This window comes from Phragmites australis, chromosome 3, assembly GCF_958298935.1.
Source record: "Phragmites australis chromosome 3, lpPhrAust1.1, whole genome shotgun sequence".
NCBI classification, from domain to species: Eukaryota; Viridiplantae; Streptophyta; class Magnoliopsida; order Poales; family Poaceae; genus Phragmites; species Phragmites australis.
Genome location: NC_084923.1, coordinates 37,176,817 through 37,193,812, shown reverse-complemented (window position 1 = coordinate 37,193,812; position 16,996 = coordinate 37,176,817). Strand labels below are relative to the sequence as shown.

Genomic DNA, 16,996 nt, shown 5'->3' with positions numbered 1-16,996 from the left:
CGGATGATTTTCACATGGCCATAGGTACCACGATTATATGTGTTTTTAATTGCCATGATAATTTGCTACTAATTCAATACATGTATTGGATACCTTTTGCAGTTGCTTCCATTGCGATCCTGGAGTGTCCATCCGATTAAGGAGTTAGACCATCGATTCCACGAACCACTCACATAGGCAGGACTGCTACCTTTCGCTCTTATGATGGCCGGAGCTCCCATGGTGGGTGGTGGCACGACACCTCTCCCACCAATTGAGAAGCCACTGCTCATAGGTCTTGTCGACCGGTGGTATTCTGAAATGCACATGTTCCACTTTCCATTTGACGAGATGGCCGTAACATTGAGGAACGTGGCCATTCTGGCCAGGCTACCAATTAGGGGCGCCCTGTTAGTAGTTTCACGACCAGTAAAGGAACGGTGAAAGGGTTACATTGAGGGTAGGTAATTATTTGTTATGTAATACACTTTAGATATTGTAGTGCTATTCAAGCTTCATAGACCCTCTGCATCTTGAAGGTTTTATGTGTAATATGACAAGAAGGATGTTGGCCTCTCCATATCCTAGATTCATGGGATGCCACAGTTCGGTCCATGCCCACCGGATGCGGACAAGACTACAGTTATACAACACTATGAGGTGTACTTGTACGTCGTGCTGGGAGGCATCATGTTCTGCAACACGACAGGCGATTATGTCATCCCCCATATTGTATGGTTAGCGAGTCAGCTTGTGTTACGTCCTTATAAGCTGACATCTTACAGTTGGGGATATGCTCTGCTGGCTGCCACCTACAGAAGATTGTGTGATGCAACCCAATGATCAAAGAAAAAGGGATCTGTTATAGGCTGCCTACACCTCTTATAGCTATGGAGCTGGGAGTACCTCCCTATTTGTCGGCCTTAGGTGCTCAAGAGCTACTATCCTGTCTCCATCTCCGATGGCATTGCAGATGACATGAGGTCTACAATGGGGTATCTGTGGATGCATGCCAGACTAAGATGGAGTCCGCAGCAAGAACATGGTAGCTACTCCCGGGTGATCAGTGATTTGGATGTCCTTAGCGTCGATCTCGTGGAGTGGGATCCATGGCGTATAGCACGAGTGGACGAAATTGCGACTGGATGGCTCATCGCATCATATTATTGGTGTGACTCAGATTTATGGATGACCAGATGCTTATTATTGTATATGAACAATATGGAAGTTTATTCTACTGAGCGTGTACAGAGACAGTTTGAGTACCGACAGGTGATGCCAGTACCTCCCCCATGAGACACTGGTTGGGTGCACGAGTAAGTGTGTTATTGTATATAACATTTGTATCTTAGGTGATCCATGTTAATAATTTATAAGTGTTTATGTCACGTATAGGAGGAGCGCACAAGGGGTGGAGGCATGTGGGACTGGGCATCCGTGAATGCCGAGCACCTACAGAGGTGGACGGAGTTAGCCACGATGGATGTCATCGTTCTTGCTGGACAATATGATGACGCAACATACTGAGAGTACAGTCCACACACGCGTGCCACCTTACTCAGCGGACTTATAGAATCGGCCCTCAGACCCTTCCCCGAGGATCGTTCCCACCTTCTTCATGTTGCGGTAAGTAATGTGATACTTTTAATAATTTTTATTGATTAAACTTCTGTATTACTGACATGACCCTCATCTTATACAGACCGAAGAGGCGTACGAGATGCATATGCAGGTGGAGCAAGCTTGTGGAGAAGCAAGCGAATCATCAACGCGGAGGGATCAGAACCCTCTCCAGGACGACATAAGGACGAGAGGGTCCCGCTTCCTGTCTGCTATACGTGGTCTAGTTGGTTGTGCCCTGCATTGGAGGGGATATGACCTACCAGCCATGGACCTGTCTCGTGCCTCCTACAACAGGCGCTCATCCAGTGCCCATGACGAACCTGTTCGGGCACAATCGCGAGAGGCACCTTCGGCTTCGGAGTATTGCGAGGAGTGCATGCAGGCTCCTGCGCCCGAGTAGTGTACACTGGGTTCATAGGCTCCACAGTGGACATAGCCTCCTCAGAATACGCTGACACCTCTGCCTACAGCATCGACTCGTCATGAGGATGTCGTTGACTGCACACAGCAGACGTCTGACTAGAGTGGCAAGCATGATTTTGACTGGGATGCTACAATGCAAGTCACCAACTTCACCGAGCTCCTTGGCACACAGTAGCCCTAATATCCCGATGCACTTAGGGGTTCATAGTGGTACCAGCAGAGCAAACCTCCGGCACACCGGACTCTGTCGAAGCACGTTCTAGGGACGTCCACACTGTCGCATGAGTATCCTTCTTCATGGTACATGCAGGGCAGAGTTAGTGGGGCGGGATACACGTTCGGTGAGGGTCCCATAGGCAGGATGATGATTATAATGAGTAAGGGAACACATGGCAGGGGGCAACGCAGGCCGCTGGGATCAAGGTCATACACCCACCAAACACGTACACTCCTGGGGATTGTGTGCAGCGTCGGCGTCATTGAGTCGCTAGTGCAGTTGTTCGATGCACTTATACTTATTAATGACACATGTATTATTGACTTTATTGTTGTAGTTATTCCTATTATGTATTATTCATTGTGTTATTAATTTAATTATCTTTAATTGATGTAATATTTGTCAAATAATTCTGGCATATAACTTTATTTTTTAGTTATTTATTAAGCTTAGTTACATATTAATTATGATATTTAATACTTGTTTAATGTTTTTTAAATAATCAAGGATTCGTACTTTGGTGCAAAGCCATAACGTTGCAGTGAAGGATCAATAAATCTATGGTAGAATCTTCAAGTATAGGCTTTCTATGGACACCTACAACAATCCATATAGCACTTAATACCTTCTTGCAAGTTGTGCATGAAGGGAAGGATGATCCCTTCAAGGAGAACAACTTAATCCATGTCATTGTCAAATTGCATGTAAGACCCTTCTGTTCTGCATTAACCGCTCCACTCAAATATGTAATTACCGAGGACCTTAGGGCCCTCTTGCACGAGCAGCATCAAACGTATCTCAGGGTGTGCGAACTGGCCGATCATCCTTCTGTTCTAGGTTTCTCTATGAGGCAAAAAATGATAGTGATGTTGCTCAACCAGTATGCACCCCACATTCAGGTTCGTAATTTTCTATGCGCTCACCCCACTTATCTTTTTTTCATTGATTCAAATGCTCCTCTTTTGTGTTAGGTGTTCCCGGAAGATGCACAGTTGATCAACAGAGACATCACAAACTTCTTGGTGATGTATATACTCTTCGATGAGGATGTCATGCTTGATTCATGTAGAAGACGACGACGATCATCAAACCTAAGGGGTACAAGAGCACCCTCTACTACTCATCCAGAAAATGACGATGATGATGAGGATGAGGATTTAATGCCCTCAATGCCTCAACGTTTCAGTAGTAATATAGGAGAAGGTTCAATGATTACTATAAGAGGACGTTCATGCACCACATCGGAATGGCGTACAACCGACAAGGAAATAGGACATGCTACTACCGTGATAGCTCAAGATGACGATAATAACGATGACTTTATGCCACAACGACCCCTCACTCTGAGGCCTCTATCTCCGAAGAACATTGATGACCCTGAAAATGATGGTGGATTTGTTGGTACCCAGCCTTACAACTTCCCATTACCACCTCGGAGACGACAACTATATTACCCTGATAGCATTGACTGGCACAGCTAGCATTCTTCTGCTAATTTGCGTCGCCACATTCCTCCGTCATATTGAGATGATCTAGGTATTCAACATCTATGCACTATGCAAATGCTAGGTATGACTATTTATTTTGTTACCTTTCCATTTCATTAGTTCAGTTTGATGGGTATATGGTTAGTGTCTTATATTAACGTACTATGTTACCAATTATTTGTGAACTTTATGTCTAATCAATGTGATGGTAAGTTTATTATATTAACGTACTATCTAAGCACAATTCTTTCCAACATATGAAAAATATTTGTGAATTCAGGCTTTAGACACGCCAATGCTTATGCTAGTATCCTCTTATGACTAATGTTGTAGCATGAGCACCTTAGGAACTGATATAGACTGGGGTTGTATCACTAGCACCTCAGAGACTAACATTAATTGCAGCTCTAGCTTTTTGTATGAATCGTTCAACCTCGGGCTATGCTTGCTTTAGGATGAATGCTTAAAGTAGGTTTTGACTTTAGATTGAGATCAAATGGATAGATGTTACTTCTACACCCACTCAAAATCAACAGTTTTCACATGTAATGCTTTCATAGGATTCTATGCCTCCATTATAGGCAACAATAACTCATTTCTGAACTTTTGAAAAATGAAATGACCACACCAAGTAACAACTTTCACAGGGAACCTCTGCCAAGCATCAATGCCATAATTTTTCCAGCTTTCACAAGGAATCCTATGCTCCAGCCCCCAGCCAAGCCTATGTACTCAATCCATGCACCAGCCCCTAGCCACCATAAATAACCTCACCCTTATCTATAGATAGACTACTCCCTCCTCAGCTTTCTCAACTGTAATATCTTCCTCAGCTTCACCAAACTCACCCAAAAAATATTGGGGGATTTTCATCCCCAAGGGGTCAAACCATCGATGTGCTTCTGTGATGACCCTTGCAGGCTTCGTGAGTCTCAGAACATCTCCTATAAGTATGGCCTACGCTTCTTCATGTGTGCCAACTACCAGTACGATAAGTCTTGATATAGATCATACGAGTACCCACCAATATAGTAACGTATATCACTAATATGGCACTTTCCGTACGATTTCATGCATTGTCTTACTAATCTCCCCTCTTGTTTCATTTGTCCAGTCCCCTCCACCTATCTGTGACTTTATGGAATAGCTGGACATGGAGCAAAATGTGCACCAGGCGGTGACTTGACATGAGCATGCGGTGGACGAGGAAAGCGTACGAATACTAGGAGTACAACAACAGGAGGAGGAACAACAGCTCAAGCGTCAGGAGGAGGAGCGTATGAGGAAGGCAGTGAAGGAGCGCACCATGGCTGAGGCATGCGAAGCAGAGAGGGAAAGAAAATAGGAGAGAGCTCGTCGCGCTAAAGCGAAGGGCACTGATACCCTACGAAAGGGCAAATATCTTAGGTGCACTCAGTAGAGAGCATCTATTGTAACCCGGTCTATTTTCATTCCCTAAGGCATGTTTGGTTTAGTAGCGACACGCTATTAAGTTAGTCTTTAGGCGTACCGTACATGCCAATGTTTGTTGCCGTCATCTCTTTATGGTTAGGATTCATTCGCGCGGCCACGAAAAACTCCATATCTCATATAATATTTATCAGCATATGTAACCTCTATACCGGGTTACATGATAATCGTACTTCACAACTATTATTGTTCGATAAATTAGAATTTGTATCATCCCAACGTTACTTCACTAAAAGCTACCTACACAAATACATTAAATGAATGATAAAATATTGATAAAATTACGTTCAAACAAATTTACACAACCTCACTCATCCAGTTCTTTTCTTTATTTATTCATTTATACCTTGATGAAACAAAGTTGTGCTACTGCACTTTATTCAGCCTCACTATCACCATTAGGTATTGCACTCTATGAAGAGAGATGACACAAAATGACACACACTCACTTATTAAGTTTCTTTATTTATTTATTCGTTTGTGCTCTAATAAAACAAAGTTGTACTATTGTACTTTATTCAGTCCCGAAATGGCACACAATAAGACGTGTCATGAGCGATGAAACGGCATGGTCGGCCCGTGTGCAGCATCTCAGGTGCCAAATACAGTACTGTGCACCATATTCGATACCTGAGATGCTGAATACAGGGCATTTTCGGCACCTCAGGTGCCGAATATGGCACCATATTCGGCACCTTAGGTGCCGAACACAAGCTGAGCCAATCGTTTATCGATGGCTCAGGTACCAGAATCGATTTTTCAGTATTTGAGATGCTAAGGGTCTGTTTAGCAGAGCTCTCAGAGCAGCTTCCCGACTGGAATCAAGGGAAGCTCTGCCAAACAGCAGCTTTCAGTTTTTAGCTCTCTTAATGGAATCCGTGGGAGTGATTCTCTGAAATGAATTAAAAGTTGGGGAGTTGAAAAAAGCAGCTTCCCCTGATTCACTTCCCGCAGAGAATCACTTCCTCCATATATTTTATTTTAGAGAATCACTTTCAGCCACAGAATCACTTCCTCCAGAGAATCACTCCCCGTAGAGAATTTGAATCAGGGAGAGCTCTACCAAACGGACACCAAATATATGTGCTAGATTTGCAAATACGCCAATATATTGTCTATTTTGATAAATACGGTAACATTTATTGCTTATCTTTAGATTTTTTGCCCTTCTCTGACGTAGAGATCCTGGTTCACGGGAGTTTTCAAATTGCTTATCTTTAGATTTTTTGCCCTTCTCTGACATAGAGATCCTGGTTCACGGGAGTTTTCAAATAAGCTAGAAGCCGAAGTTAGGGCGTTTGGCCGAGAGTGGCTTAGTCTTCGCTAAGTGTGAAGCTGGAATCATGTTAAATGATACCTAAGCTAAAGAGAGACAGAGTTTACCTACTGATTTAGATTAAATAGTGGGAAAGAAGTCATGCAAGTGGCTCAATGTCATAGGTCTGGACTTCTCTGTATTGGATCTCGTCTATGCATCATTGAGTCCTGGGTCCGGGGTGGGGAGCGTAATGGTGCTTCTATGCACCAGGGATGGGGAAGTTCCTCTACTCCCCACCAGGGATTATTTCATTGCCATTCCTAATGCCAAGCCATATCAAAATGATATTGACGGGATCGCTCGAAGCTACCCTTCTCATGGGCATTTGACTGAGTAGCCAAGTCAAATGATACCTAAGCTAAAGAGAAACACAAAAAATTTACCTGCTTGTTTGCCATGAACAGTGTGTATTGTCTGGGGTGTGGGGCGCGGGGAGCGGGGGGGGGGGGGGGGGTTGTACAAGTGGCTCAGATGCCATAGGTCTAGACTTGTTTGCGTTGGATTTTGACCTACTTCTTACTGCTGTTACCTTTAGTCCCAAATATAACGTCTATTTAGAATTCTGGTTGGTCAAACCTTTTTAGTTTTGATTATCAATATTTAAAAATTGCATAGATTGGTAACACAAGATTTTTTTGAAAAGATGATACAGGGCTTGCCGATTTTATTAGAGAAGAAAGAAAGCAAGACAAAACAAAAGAAAGAATCTGAAAAATGATACAGCAGAAGGCCCCCCGCGCATTGCAACTGGGCACAGAAATTCCAAGCGACGGAAAGCAGCAGAAGCTCGGAACAACAATAGAAAACAAAAACGCTAACACTAGAAAGGACACTAATCAACCGAGCATTACTACGGTTATCCGGTGTTACTAGTTTTATCATGTTTAAACTCCCAATGTTCTTATATTTGTGATAAAGGGAGTAGAAATCAAAACTGCCATGAATGCATTGTTGGCTCCACCATTAACTGTCTCCATTAAGATTTTCCAACATCTTGTGTGTTCCTAAACTAAGAGCAAGTACATTAGTGCAGTCTTATAGTCCGTCTTATAAATTGATACGTAATTTTAAGACGAATTAACAAATAACCCCTACAATCAGTTGTCTGTCCATATGTCTCGTAGTAATCCCACAACCACTTAATTTGTGCATGGAATAAATAAATATTATAAGTTGCATGATAATGACAACTCGTATAATGACGCGAGAGTAGTCTCGAAGTTCTAAATTTTAGCTTATAAGATGATTGTTTGTGAAACAATGACATCTTTCTCTCTCCTCCATGTCACTTAAAATTCTATGTGATATTATATGATACGGCTAAATTCTATGTGATATTATATGATACGGCTAGCGTGTACCAATGTACTTGCCCTAAATAATAGTACAAACAACTACAAGGAGCCTGCATTTTAGAAAGAAAAAAAAAGAGAAAAAGAACTACCAGTACCACCATCATGAAATCATGATTTCAGTATCTCTACCTCTATTATTTAAAAAATACGTAGTGGTCGTTATAAAACAGACAGGACGTCTTACCACCCCTCAATCTCTTTTCCTCTGACAGATGGGCCCCACACCCTTCTCCCTGCTCTATCCCCCATCCTTCCTCGCCACACCACACCGTCCACGATACTCGCACTCCAAACCCTAGCCCCCATCATCGGTGTCACAGAGGAGAACGATGAAGCGGAGGACGTCGTCACCTAATCTAGGGTTCTGCACCCTTCGAGGGGAGAGAGGGGGGGAGGGAGGCTATGCTATGAGATCCACTGGGGAGCACACCGTCGTCGTCTCCACTGGCACCGGGGAGCCATCGCAGCCTCACTTGGCGCCCCAAGTAGGCAGCCGCACCCCTCGATACCATGCCGCAGGGCCCGCACGTGGATGCGGCAGGGCCAAGGTCGTGCAGGTCGATACTTCTAATGGGCGGCGCCCGGGTCAACATGGAGGCGGATGCGTCTGCGACGGGGATGAGCCAGTCCTGCCCCCTGGTGCCTATGCCGAGCCCCCGGTGGCGCCGATGGCGAGAGTGGGTTGCGGGACTGTAGGGAGGCGGTACTTTCAACCTCACTAGCCTGAGTAGGCTATGGAGGAGGTCATCTAGGCATTTACTGGCATGAGGGGTTGGAAGCACGTCACGGTCGTTGCCTAGCAGATGAAGGCTATGACTTCGAGGACCTATAGGCCAATCACAACGAGGAGGAGTTGGTCTTTGCCGCCATATATGGCTGGATGCAACTCGACAACCCGTGCACCATATGCTCAACCGTATGGATGAGTCCTTCGCGTGCTACCCATCGATCCATATGGCCACACTGGGCGAACGCTCGCCGAAGAGACCTATAGGTGATCATTGACTTCATGATCTAGATCTCTCCTAAAGTACATGCCACCTTGTTAGTACCTTTATAGTGGTGTTAAGAATGATTTCATATGCTTCTCTGAACACATGATGTAAATGAACTTGCAAGGATATTTGATGTTCGAATGCACCACTGTTTCCATTGTATGATTATCGTAGGCATGATTTGAAGGTCGATTTCTTGCTTCTGGATGCTACTTTGTTCCTTTATAGCAAGCCTCCTCACTTTGCACTGATCATAACTAGACATTAATGCCTGAATGTGGGCTGGCGCAATACATGGTACTGCTCTTGACCTGGCCATCAAACTACATAACAGGTACATCAAATGATCACTTCATGTCTAACTCTAAATATTTGTTTGGCTTGATAGTTAGACTTTGTCGCAAAGCATGTACTATTTTTCCCAACACCTAAGAAATGCCACTAATCATACTATTCACAGTTAAGACATTTATCATTTAGGTTGATTCGAGTAATAAATTCTTGATTCTTCCATTTTTCTATGAGGAGCAGATATGTACTAATTTGATCATTTTCTTTTTCAAAACCAATCAGCTAATTGAAGGCTTGAAGCTAAAGTGTGACAATGCATATCTCTAGATCATGTCTCATTCAAACTTATGTATGTCCTGGTTATGTCACCTTCTATGGTGTGTTAATATGTTCATTTTCGTGATGTATTCCTGATATAGGTGAAGTCGTAAGCTTTCAAATAGTTTGTTTGCCTTCATGTTTGTCTCTTTGGTGCCACGCAAGTCTATTTCAACTAACTGTTATATTTTGGACCCTTGCTTTGAGGCCAAATGTTTAAGCATCTCTTGTCAACAAGCATACATGAGAAAGTAACAGGTATACACGTACCATTGCTTATAATTTCATATTATGCACTCTGAGAATAGATAATAATGATCTTTGGTTTAGCTTGCAACTTTAAACTTTTGTCTTTGTAGGATTGCTACCAATGAGTGAAATGACTTAATCTCATGATATTCTCATGACTTAATTCTAATTATTAGTGGACATGGTTGGTGCATGTGCACAAACTTTCTGATTGGTTATAACTAGCACTATTATTTTCTATTCCCACTAGCATAACACGATCTCCTTTGTGTGCGCAAATGATTACTTCACGTGTGCGTAAATCTTATACTGTTCTCACTGCTTGCAGCTGTTTGTCAGTGATACTGAATTGATCAAAGTGTAACTGATGAGGGCCCTAAGGAAATCAATAGTCTGGTAGTAGCTCGCTTGTTCTGTTGAAAATATTCAAAGGAAGGATCAGTTTTGTATATGCTAGCTTACTATGTACATCGCTGTGGAGCAGGCAATCCATGTGCGGTGCAAGCTAGGACGATATGCTTGTGGTAGCTGGAGATGACCTCTCATACCGCCCATATTTGTTGTTCGCAGTGATGCCTGGTTGTCATCTGATGATTTGATTTTAATTTTGTTTATGCTATTAAGAGTCAACTCTCTCTTTTAGGCTAGGAACTAAGGACAATAGAAGAATGTCTTTTTGATAAATTTTGATGATGTTGGTGCTCCTGAAACCAGTGGCATCAACAAATTTCTTTTTATCTTTAGTCATCTATTCTTGTAGCTTAGCATAATATGTCAAACTTGAGCTAAATCGTTGATTTATTTTTGTAGTTTAGCATATCAATTTTGAGTAAATTTTATTTTTCTTTACCCATATATTCCTGGAGCTTAGCATAACATGTCAAAATTGAGATAATTTCTTATTTCTTAACCTTAGCCTTTTGATTGCTTAACCACATTCTCATTTACTAAGTTCCATTCAAAAAACTTCTCGTTGCTAACCTGATAATAATTCAGAAGTATAGTATGTTCTACGACTTTTGTACTTGCATGGGAGAAAGCAGCTGCCATCAGTTGGGGCACTACATGAATAAATGGTTGATTATTGCAGTACTTCATCAGAACAAAAATAACATGCATATTATTAATTGTCTTACTGGCTACACTTTGCTACAAAGCACATACTGAGTGTCAAAACAACTTAGAAAGCTACTAATCCTAGCTATTAATAGTTTAACACATTCAGATTTATTCGAGCAATAGATTATGATAAATTACAAAGACCCAAACTTCAGCGTTGGCTTGTTGCCTATCTTCACCACCATGATAGCCATCATGATCACACAGAAACATTGTGGTTGACTACGGTTGAGTGCTACCTATTTAGTGATGGTTGTCACTCTGAATTCCCCTTTAGGACAAGCTTTATCTGATATACATGTGCCATTGCTTAGAGAGTTTTAATTAAGTACATATATATGTCCTTTTTCAGGGGCTCGTCCATTGATAGTAGTTTGTCAAAAAAAAAAAACAACGGTTGCAACGATATCGAAGGTGACAACATAGGCAGAAAAGGGATCGACATGACTATGCGTGAAAATGGGACAAGAATGGTAACACAGGCAGTGAAGGGGTCGACGACTGTAATTGGTAGTCACAAAAAGTTAAATATAAGTAATTTATGGCTAACCTGGTACCAGACAGTAACTTGTGTATCATGATTTATGGATTTAATGGAGGAATGCACGATAAATTGTTCAAGCTTATGGGCAAATGGATTTGTAATGTTCTTGTAGATATGTTTAAGTCAATTTCAAGGTTGGTATGCATTGATGGCCTATGCAAATGAGAACTGTGATAACAGTGTTGGATGCGGTGTGCCATAATAAAATGTCTAAATGCATGTGTCAACTACATTATATTGATTTTAGTTGTGGCTACAATTATAAAATGTATTGATTATTGGGGACAACAGCTACCAAATCATATCTCAGTTTTGAAATAGAGACATTTCATTAGGAATTAATACCAATTCGAATATTATAGTAGGATTTCAGGAGGTGCGTATGTTTCACCCAGTAAATAATAATATCTCATGAAAAAATTTAGCTTCTATTATGATGCAAGGATATTTAACTAGTATTATCAGAAACGTAATTAATACACAACTATAACAATATCTCAAGATCCTACGACCAATAAGTCAGTGAGAGGTGAATCATAATCCCATGTACCACAAACAGCATACTGGATAAAACAACAGTAGACAATATTACCCATCGCATCTGCCACCTGTAAATTATACTCTTCAACGTAAAGCGTCAGTCGTCGTCGGCGAAGTCAGGCTCCCGAGGCTTGGGCACAGGCATCAGGAGCTCCCGGGCGGCCCGCCTCGACCGCTGTCGGTGCACGCCGCGCAGGGCGTTGGCCGCGAACCGCGACACCAATATCGTGGTCTTGAAGCTATTGGACCTGCCTTCGTCCTCCTCCAGCTCCTCTTCCTCCCTGCGTCGCAGCTCGGTGGCCCTGCGCTTGAGGTGCCTTCGCCACGCGGCCTGGATGTAGGTGGCCGCCCAGGTGCGCCACTGCTGCGAGTAGAACCGGAACGTATGCTGCACCTGCTTGCTGTGCATGCGCCTGAACTGCCCCGTCACGAACTTAAGCTCCTCGGCGTGCAGCGCGAAGGCCTCGACCTCGGAGAGTGCCCTGACAGTGCGCGTGGACGACGGCAGGCAGACCCCGGCCTTGGGGTCGAGCGCCCACGTGAGGAGCTCCTCGCCGCAGAAGTCTCCCTCCTCGAGCAGGCTGTGGTTGAAGAAGCCCGTGCGTCCGCCGTCGGTGGTGATGCTCTCAAGGCTGCCGCGGATGATGAAGACCATCTGGTCGACGGGGTCGCCCTCCCGGATGATGTAGGTGTGCTCCGTGCAAAGGCTGGGCTTGAGGCGCTCGCAGATGGCATCGAGGAGGCGCTCGTCCATGTTGGCGAAAAGCGGCACCTTGCAGACGAGACCGAGGCAGAGGTGGCGCTTGATGTCACGGCGTAGGTCCTTGGGCAGGTTCTGGACGAGCGCCTCCTCGTCGACGCCGTGGGTATTGAGCCACTTGTACTGGTCGTAGCGGCGGACGCGCTCGCGGAGCTCCTGCGGCAGCAGGCGGTGGTGCATCCACTGCTCCGAGTCGCGCCGCTTGACGCGCATCTCCTCCAGCCGCACGGTTAGGGACTGGAGGTAGGTCTGGATGTTGCCGATGAGCATGGCCATGAGGATGAGGCCGAAGGTGGCGAGCGCGATGGAGAAGAGCGCCTCCCCAGTGTAGATGCTGGTCTTCAGGCCCTGGCCAAGGGTGCTCAGGTTGGCGAGGCCCCACCAGAGGCAGAAGAGCAGCTTGGAGGTGTTGTCTTCGGACTTGATCACCTCCGACACGACGGCGGGCGAGTAGATGCCGTAGTTGAAGGGGGTGGTGCCGTCCTTCTTGGGCTCGCACGTCTCGTTGATCACCTGCCGGGTGATGGTGCGCCACTCCAGGAAGCCGAGCTGCTTGTCGTTGCCGCAGTACATGTAGATGCGGTTGCAGCCCGGGAACTCGTTGCACGCGTTCCTCCAGCAGTCGCTCACACGCTCGATCGACAGCAGGTACCAGAACGCGCCGACGATCTGTTCATGAGCAATTTTGATGTGATCAAATGGTGATGCTAGCATGAATCGCTAGCTATTGCATTGCATGGATCAATCCTTACGTGGCTGGCGAGCATGTACCAGAGGAGATAGTAGGCGGCGCCGGCGTAGGCGGTCTCGGCGAAGACGCCGCTGGTGCGCTTGAGTTCCGACGAGAGCGGGTAGATGCGCACCAGGCGTGGGACATACTGGATGAAGACGATGAAGAGCAGCGCATCCTTGGTGGCCAGCACGGCGGTACCCTTGGGCCGGTGCAGGAACTTCCAGATGACCACCTGCGGGAGCGGGAGCACGGAGAGGAGGTCGGCGGCGAAGAAGCGGCGGAGGTACCTTCGCGCGATCTGCGCGGTGTCGATGACGAGCTCGCCGCGTCCAAAAACCCTGGAGGACGGCGCGATGTAGGCGGTGCGGAACTGCAGCGCGATGCGGCCCAAGAAGAAGAGGTCCACGACGGTGCGCACGACGGTGGTGGCGATGGCGAGCCACCGGTCGATGCCGACGCACAGGTTGCTTCCGCTCCCACCGTCGGTCACGACGGGCGCGTAGAAGAACATGGGGTCAACGGCGATGGAGACGATGCAGGAGATGAGGAAGGCGCGGTTGAGGCGCACCAGCAGCCGGTCCTGCGGGTCGAAGATGCGGCGGGAGGTGTTCTTGAGGTCCTCCTGGAACACGGCCGCCATGGACGCGCCGGCCCGGAGCGACCGCCCGATCGTGCGCAGCTGCGCGGACCCCTGCATGATCACGCCGCGCGCCAGCGATTCCGGCTGCGCGAACCGGCGCCGGGACGCGCTGACGCCGGCGCCGGCGCCGACGCCCACGTACTCGATCTGGAACCCCGACCGGGGGCCCCGGTCGACGCCGGCGTACGACATCCTGGGGCTCCCGCGTCGTCGTCAAGCCTAGCTACGAGCCAACGCGCATGCCCGATCAATCAGTACATCCATGGTCCACGCAATGCAATTACGTCAAATGCGTGCATTGCCATCGTCTCACCTTACGAACTTGTGCTTGCGGCCGTCGACGAACTGCGCCTCGTACCCGCCAAAGCCCAACACGTCGCGCCGGGGCAGAGGAAGCGGGAGCTGATTCGATTCGTCGTGTAGCCTTCCATTACATGCTCACTCGCGCTTCATCGCGGAGATTGTTACCAGTCCATCAGTTCCTCGATCTCTCCTGCGTCATACATTACCAAGATTAATTTCGACGCAGGGACTCGAAGATGCAGCACAATCAACAACAGGGCAGGGCGATGCTATAATCGGCAGAGGGACTCGATTCAGAACCATACTTGAATCGAAAGAATCCAAGTAGAAGAACAAATAATACGATTAATAGACATGAACCAAGATGCATCATGCGAGTTAGTACTACTATGAATCACCTGAGCAGTCGCGGTTTCTCCCAAATCACTGCAACAATCGAAACGGGCGATTAGGGAGAAGCAAAGCTTGTGTTCCTCGGCCCGTCGTTTTCCCCATTTTCAGTTCCCCATTGACGCACCACCCCACATCAATCGGGCCGAAACGCTCGGCCCAACCAGCCACCCAACCTAAAAAGGGCACCCGAGATCACCGTCCGATACGCCCTTGACTCCGCCCGCCTTTGACCCTCTCTCCCACCACCACCACCCGCCGCCGCATTCCGGCTGCAAAAAAAAAAAAAAAAAAAAAAAGCCCCTCCCAAAACCACACGGGAACGATGCCTCTGCTTCGGCAGCGGCGGGTCCAGGCGGCGCTGCTCGTGCCGGCGCGGGGCTTCCTGGAGGCGCGCGTGCCGTGGGCGCGCGACCGGGCCCTCGACCACGCGGTGGAGCGGGAGCGCCACCTCGTGCCGTTCCTCGAGACCAAGGACGCACTCCTCGTCTCCGCCCCGCCGCCGCACGCCGTGCCGCTGCACTCGCTGCCGTCCGCCATCCCCTTCCCGTTCCGCCCGCTCCGCTTCCTGCGGCTCTACCCCTCGGCGTTCGCGCTCTCGCCGCACCCCATCGAGGTCTCCCCAACCCACAGGCTTGCCGCGCTCCACGCCGCCGAGGCGCAGGTCGTCGACTCCACACGCCCCGACGCCGCCGACCGCCTGCTGAGGCTGCTCATGCTCGCCCCCTCCCGCGCGCTCCCGCTCCGCCTCGTCGCGCGCCTACGGCTCGACCTCGGACTCGCCCCGGACTTTACCAGATCGCTGCTCCCGCACTACCCGGACTACTTCGCGCTCTCCCCCGACGGCACTCTCCTCGAGCTCGTCTGCTACAGGAAGGACCTCGCCGTGTCGGCGATGCAGGCCTACGCGCAGCGCTCTGGCGGGTACAAGGTGGGCGACGCGCTCGCCTTTCCGCTCTCGTTCCCCCGGGGATTCGAGCTCGACAAGAAGGTACGCCAGTGGCTGGACGTGTGGCAGAGGCTGCCGTACATCTCACCCTACGAGGACGGGTCGCACCTGGCGCCAAGGAGCGACATCACGGAGAAGAGGACCGTGGCGGTGCTGCATGAGGTGCTAAGCCTCACGGTGGGGAAAAAGATGGAGAAGGAGGTGCTGGTGAAGCTTGGGGAGGCGCTGCGGCTACCGCCGGGGTTCAGAAAGGTGGTGGCTAAGCACCCGGGAATTTTCTACATGTCGCACAAGCTGAGGACGCAGACGGTGGTGCTCAGGGAGTCATACCGGAGGCACATGCTGATGGACAAACACCCGATGATGGGGTTAAGGTATCAGTACCTGCATTTGATGCATATGGGGAAAGAAGAGGCTGGTAAGGGCAAGGGCAAGGATCGTAAGGATAGTCGCACTAAGCAAATGATTGGGGAGGAATTCGGTGCAGAAGGGGAGGATGATGAAAACGAGGAGGAATATGACGATGAAGAGGATGAGGACGAAGTGGACGAGGAGGACATGGAAGCGGGTGTTGCTTCAGAGGATGCGGAGAGTGATGACGAGGACACAGAGAGCGAAGCTGAAGCAAGGCAGCTGGAGACTGAACAGAAGATACAGATCGCAAATTGAAACCGTTCTTCAAGATGATCTTGGAGGTGGCATGTCACTGCTATCTTGGAGGTGGCATGAACACCCAGGGGACACCGAGAACCAGATGTACAATCAACTCCCGTGTCAGATTGAAAACCTATTAGAAGATGGAGCATGTTTTTTGTTTGACCCGATTGTCAAGTAGTTAGTGATGTTTAAGTGCAACCATTCTTGTTCTATCATGGTGGTTTCACCTGAGTTAAACAGATATTGCTTCAGGTTTTGAGTATATCTAAGTCACCCATATTCGTATGACAAGCTTATACCTTAATTTTCTATGCTGATCTCTTGTTCAAGTTAAATGATGTTTGTCACAGCTATTTTTCTAGCCATATTCACATATTTACCCTCCATTATTCTGACTGAATTGTTTTGTATTAATGGCAAATCACTTAAGGCACTCTAGGTTCAGGGCGAATTCTTTGATAATACCAACTTGATACACCACACTTGTGTGTTCTATAGTTCTGTTGTCACATCCTTATAAAGTACACACATTTAAAATCTAGAGGCATCCTGAAGATCTACTTATGAGAACCTACAAATATGATAAAGAGTGATATGCATAAATATTAGTGGGATAGGGTTGTGATGGATATCTAA

At 47.1% G+C, this 16,996-nt stretch overlaps 2 protein-coding genes across 2 annotated transcripts; one reads left to right on the top strand and one right to left on the bottom strand.

The window, feature by feature from the left end:
- Positions 1-12,025: 12,025 nt before the first annotated feature.
- LOC133911175 (putative cyclic nucleotide-gated ion channel 9) lies at positions 12,026-14,163 on the bottom strand. Its single transcript, XM_062353380.1, has 2 exons — positions 13,441-14,163; positions 12,026-13,357 (listed from the first exon to the last, which is right to left on the bottom strand). Exons 1-2 carry the CDS (start codon positions 14,116-14,118, stop codon positions 12,026-12,028), a joined length of 2,010 nt encoding a protein of 669 aa, XP_062209364.1. The 5' UTR covers positions 14,119-14,163.
- An 857-nt stretch (positions 14,164-15,020) lies between these two features.
- LOC133912947 (protein WHAT'S THIS FACTOR 9, mitochondrial-like) lies at positions 15,021-16,677 on the top strand. Its single transcript, XM_062355937.1, has one exon. It carries the CDS (start codon positions 15,080-15,082, stop codon positions 16,370-16,372), a length of 1,293 nt encoding a protein of 430 aa, XP_062211921.1. The 5' UTR covers positions 15,021-15,079; the 3' UTR covers positions 16,373-16,677.
- Positions 16,678-16,996: the final 319 nt, after the last annotated feature.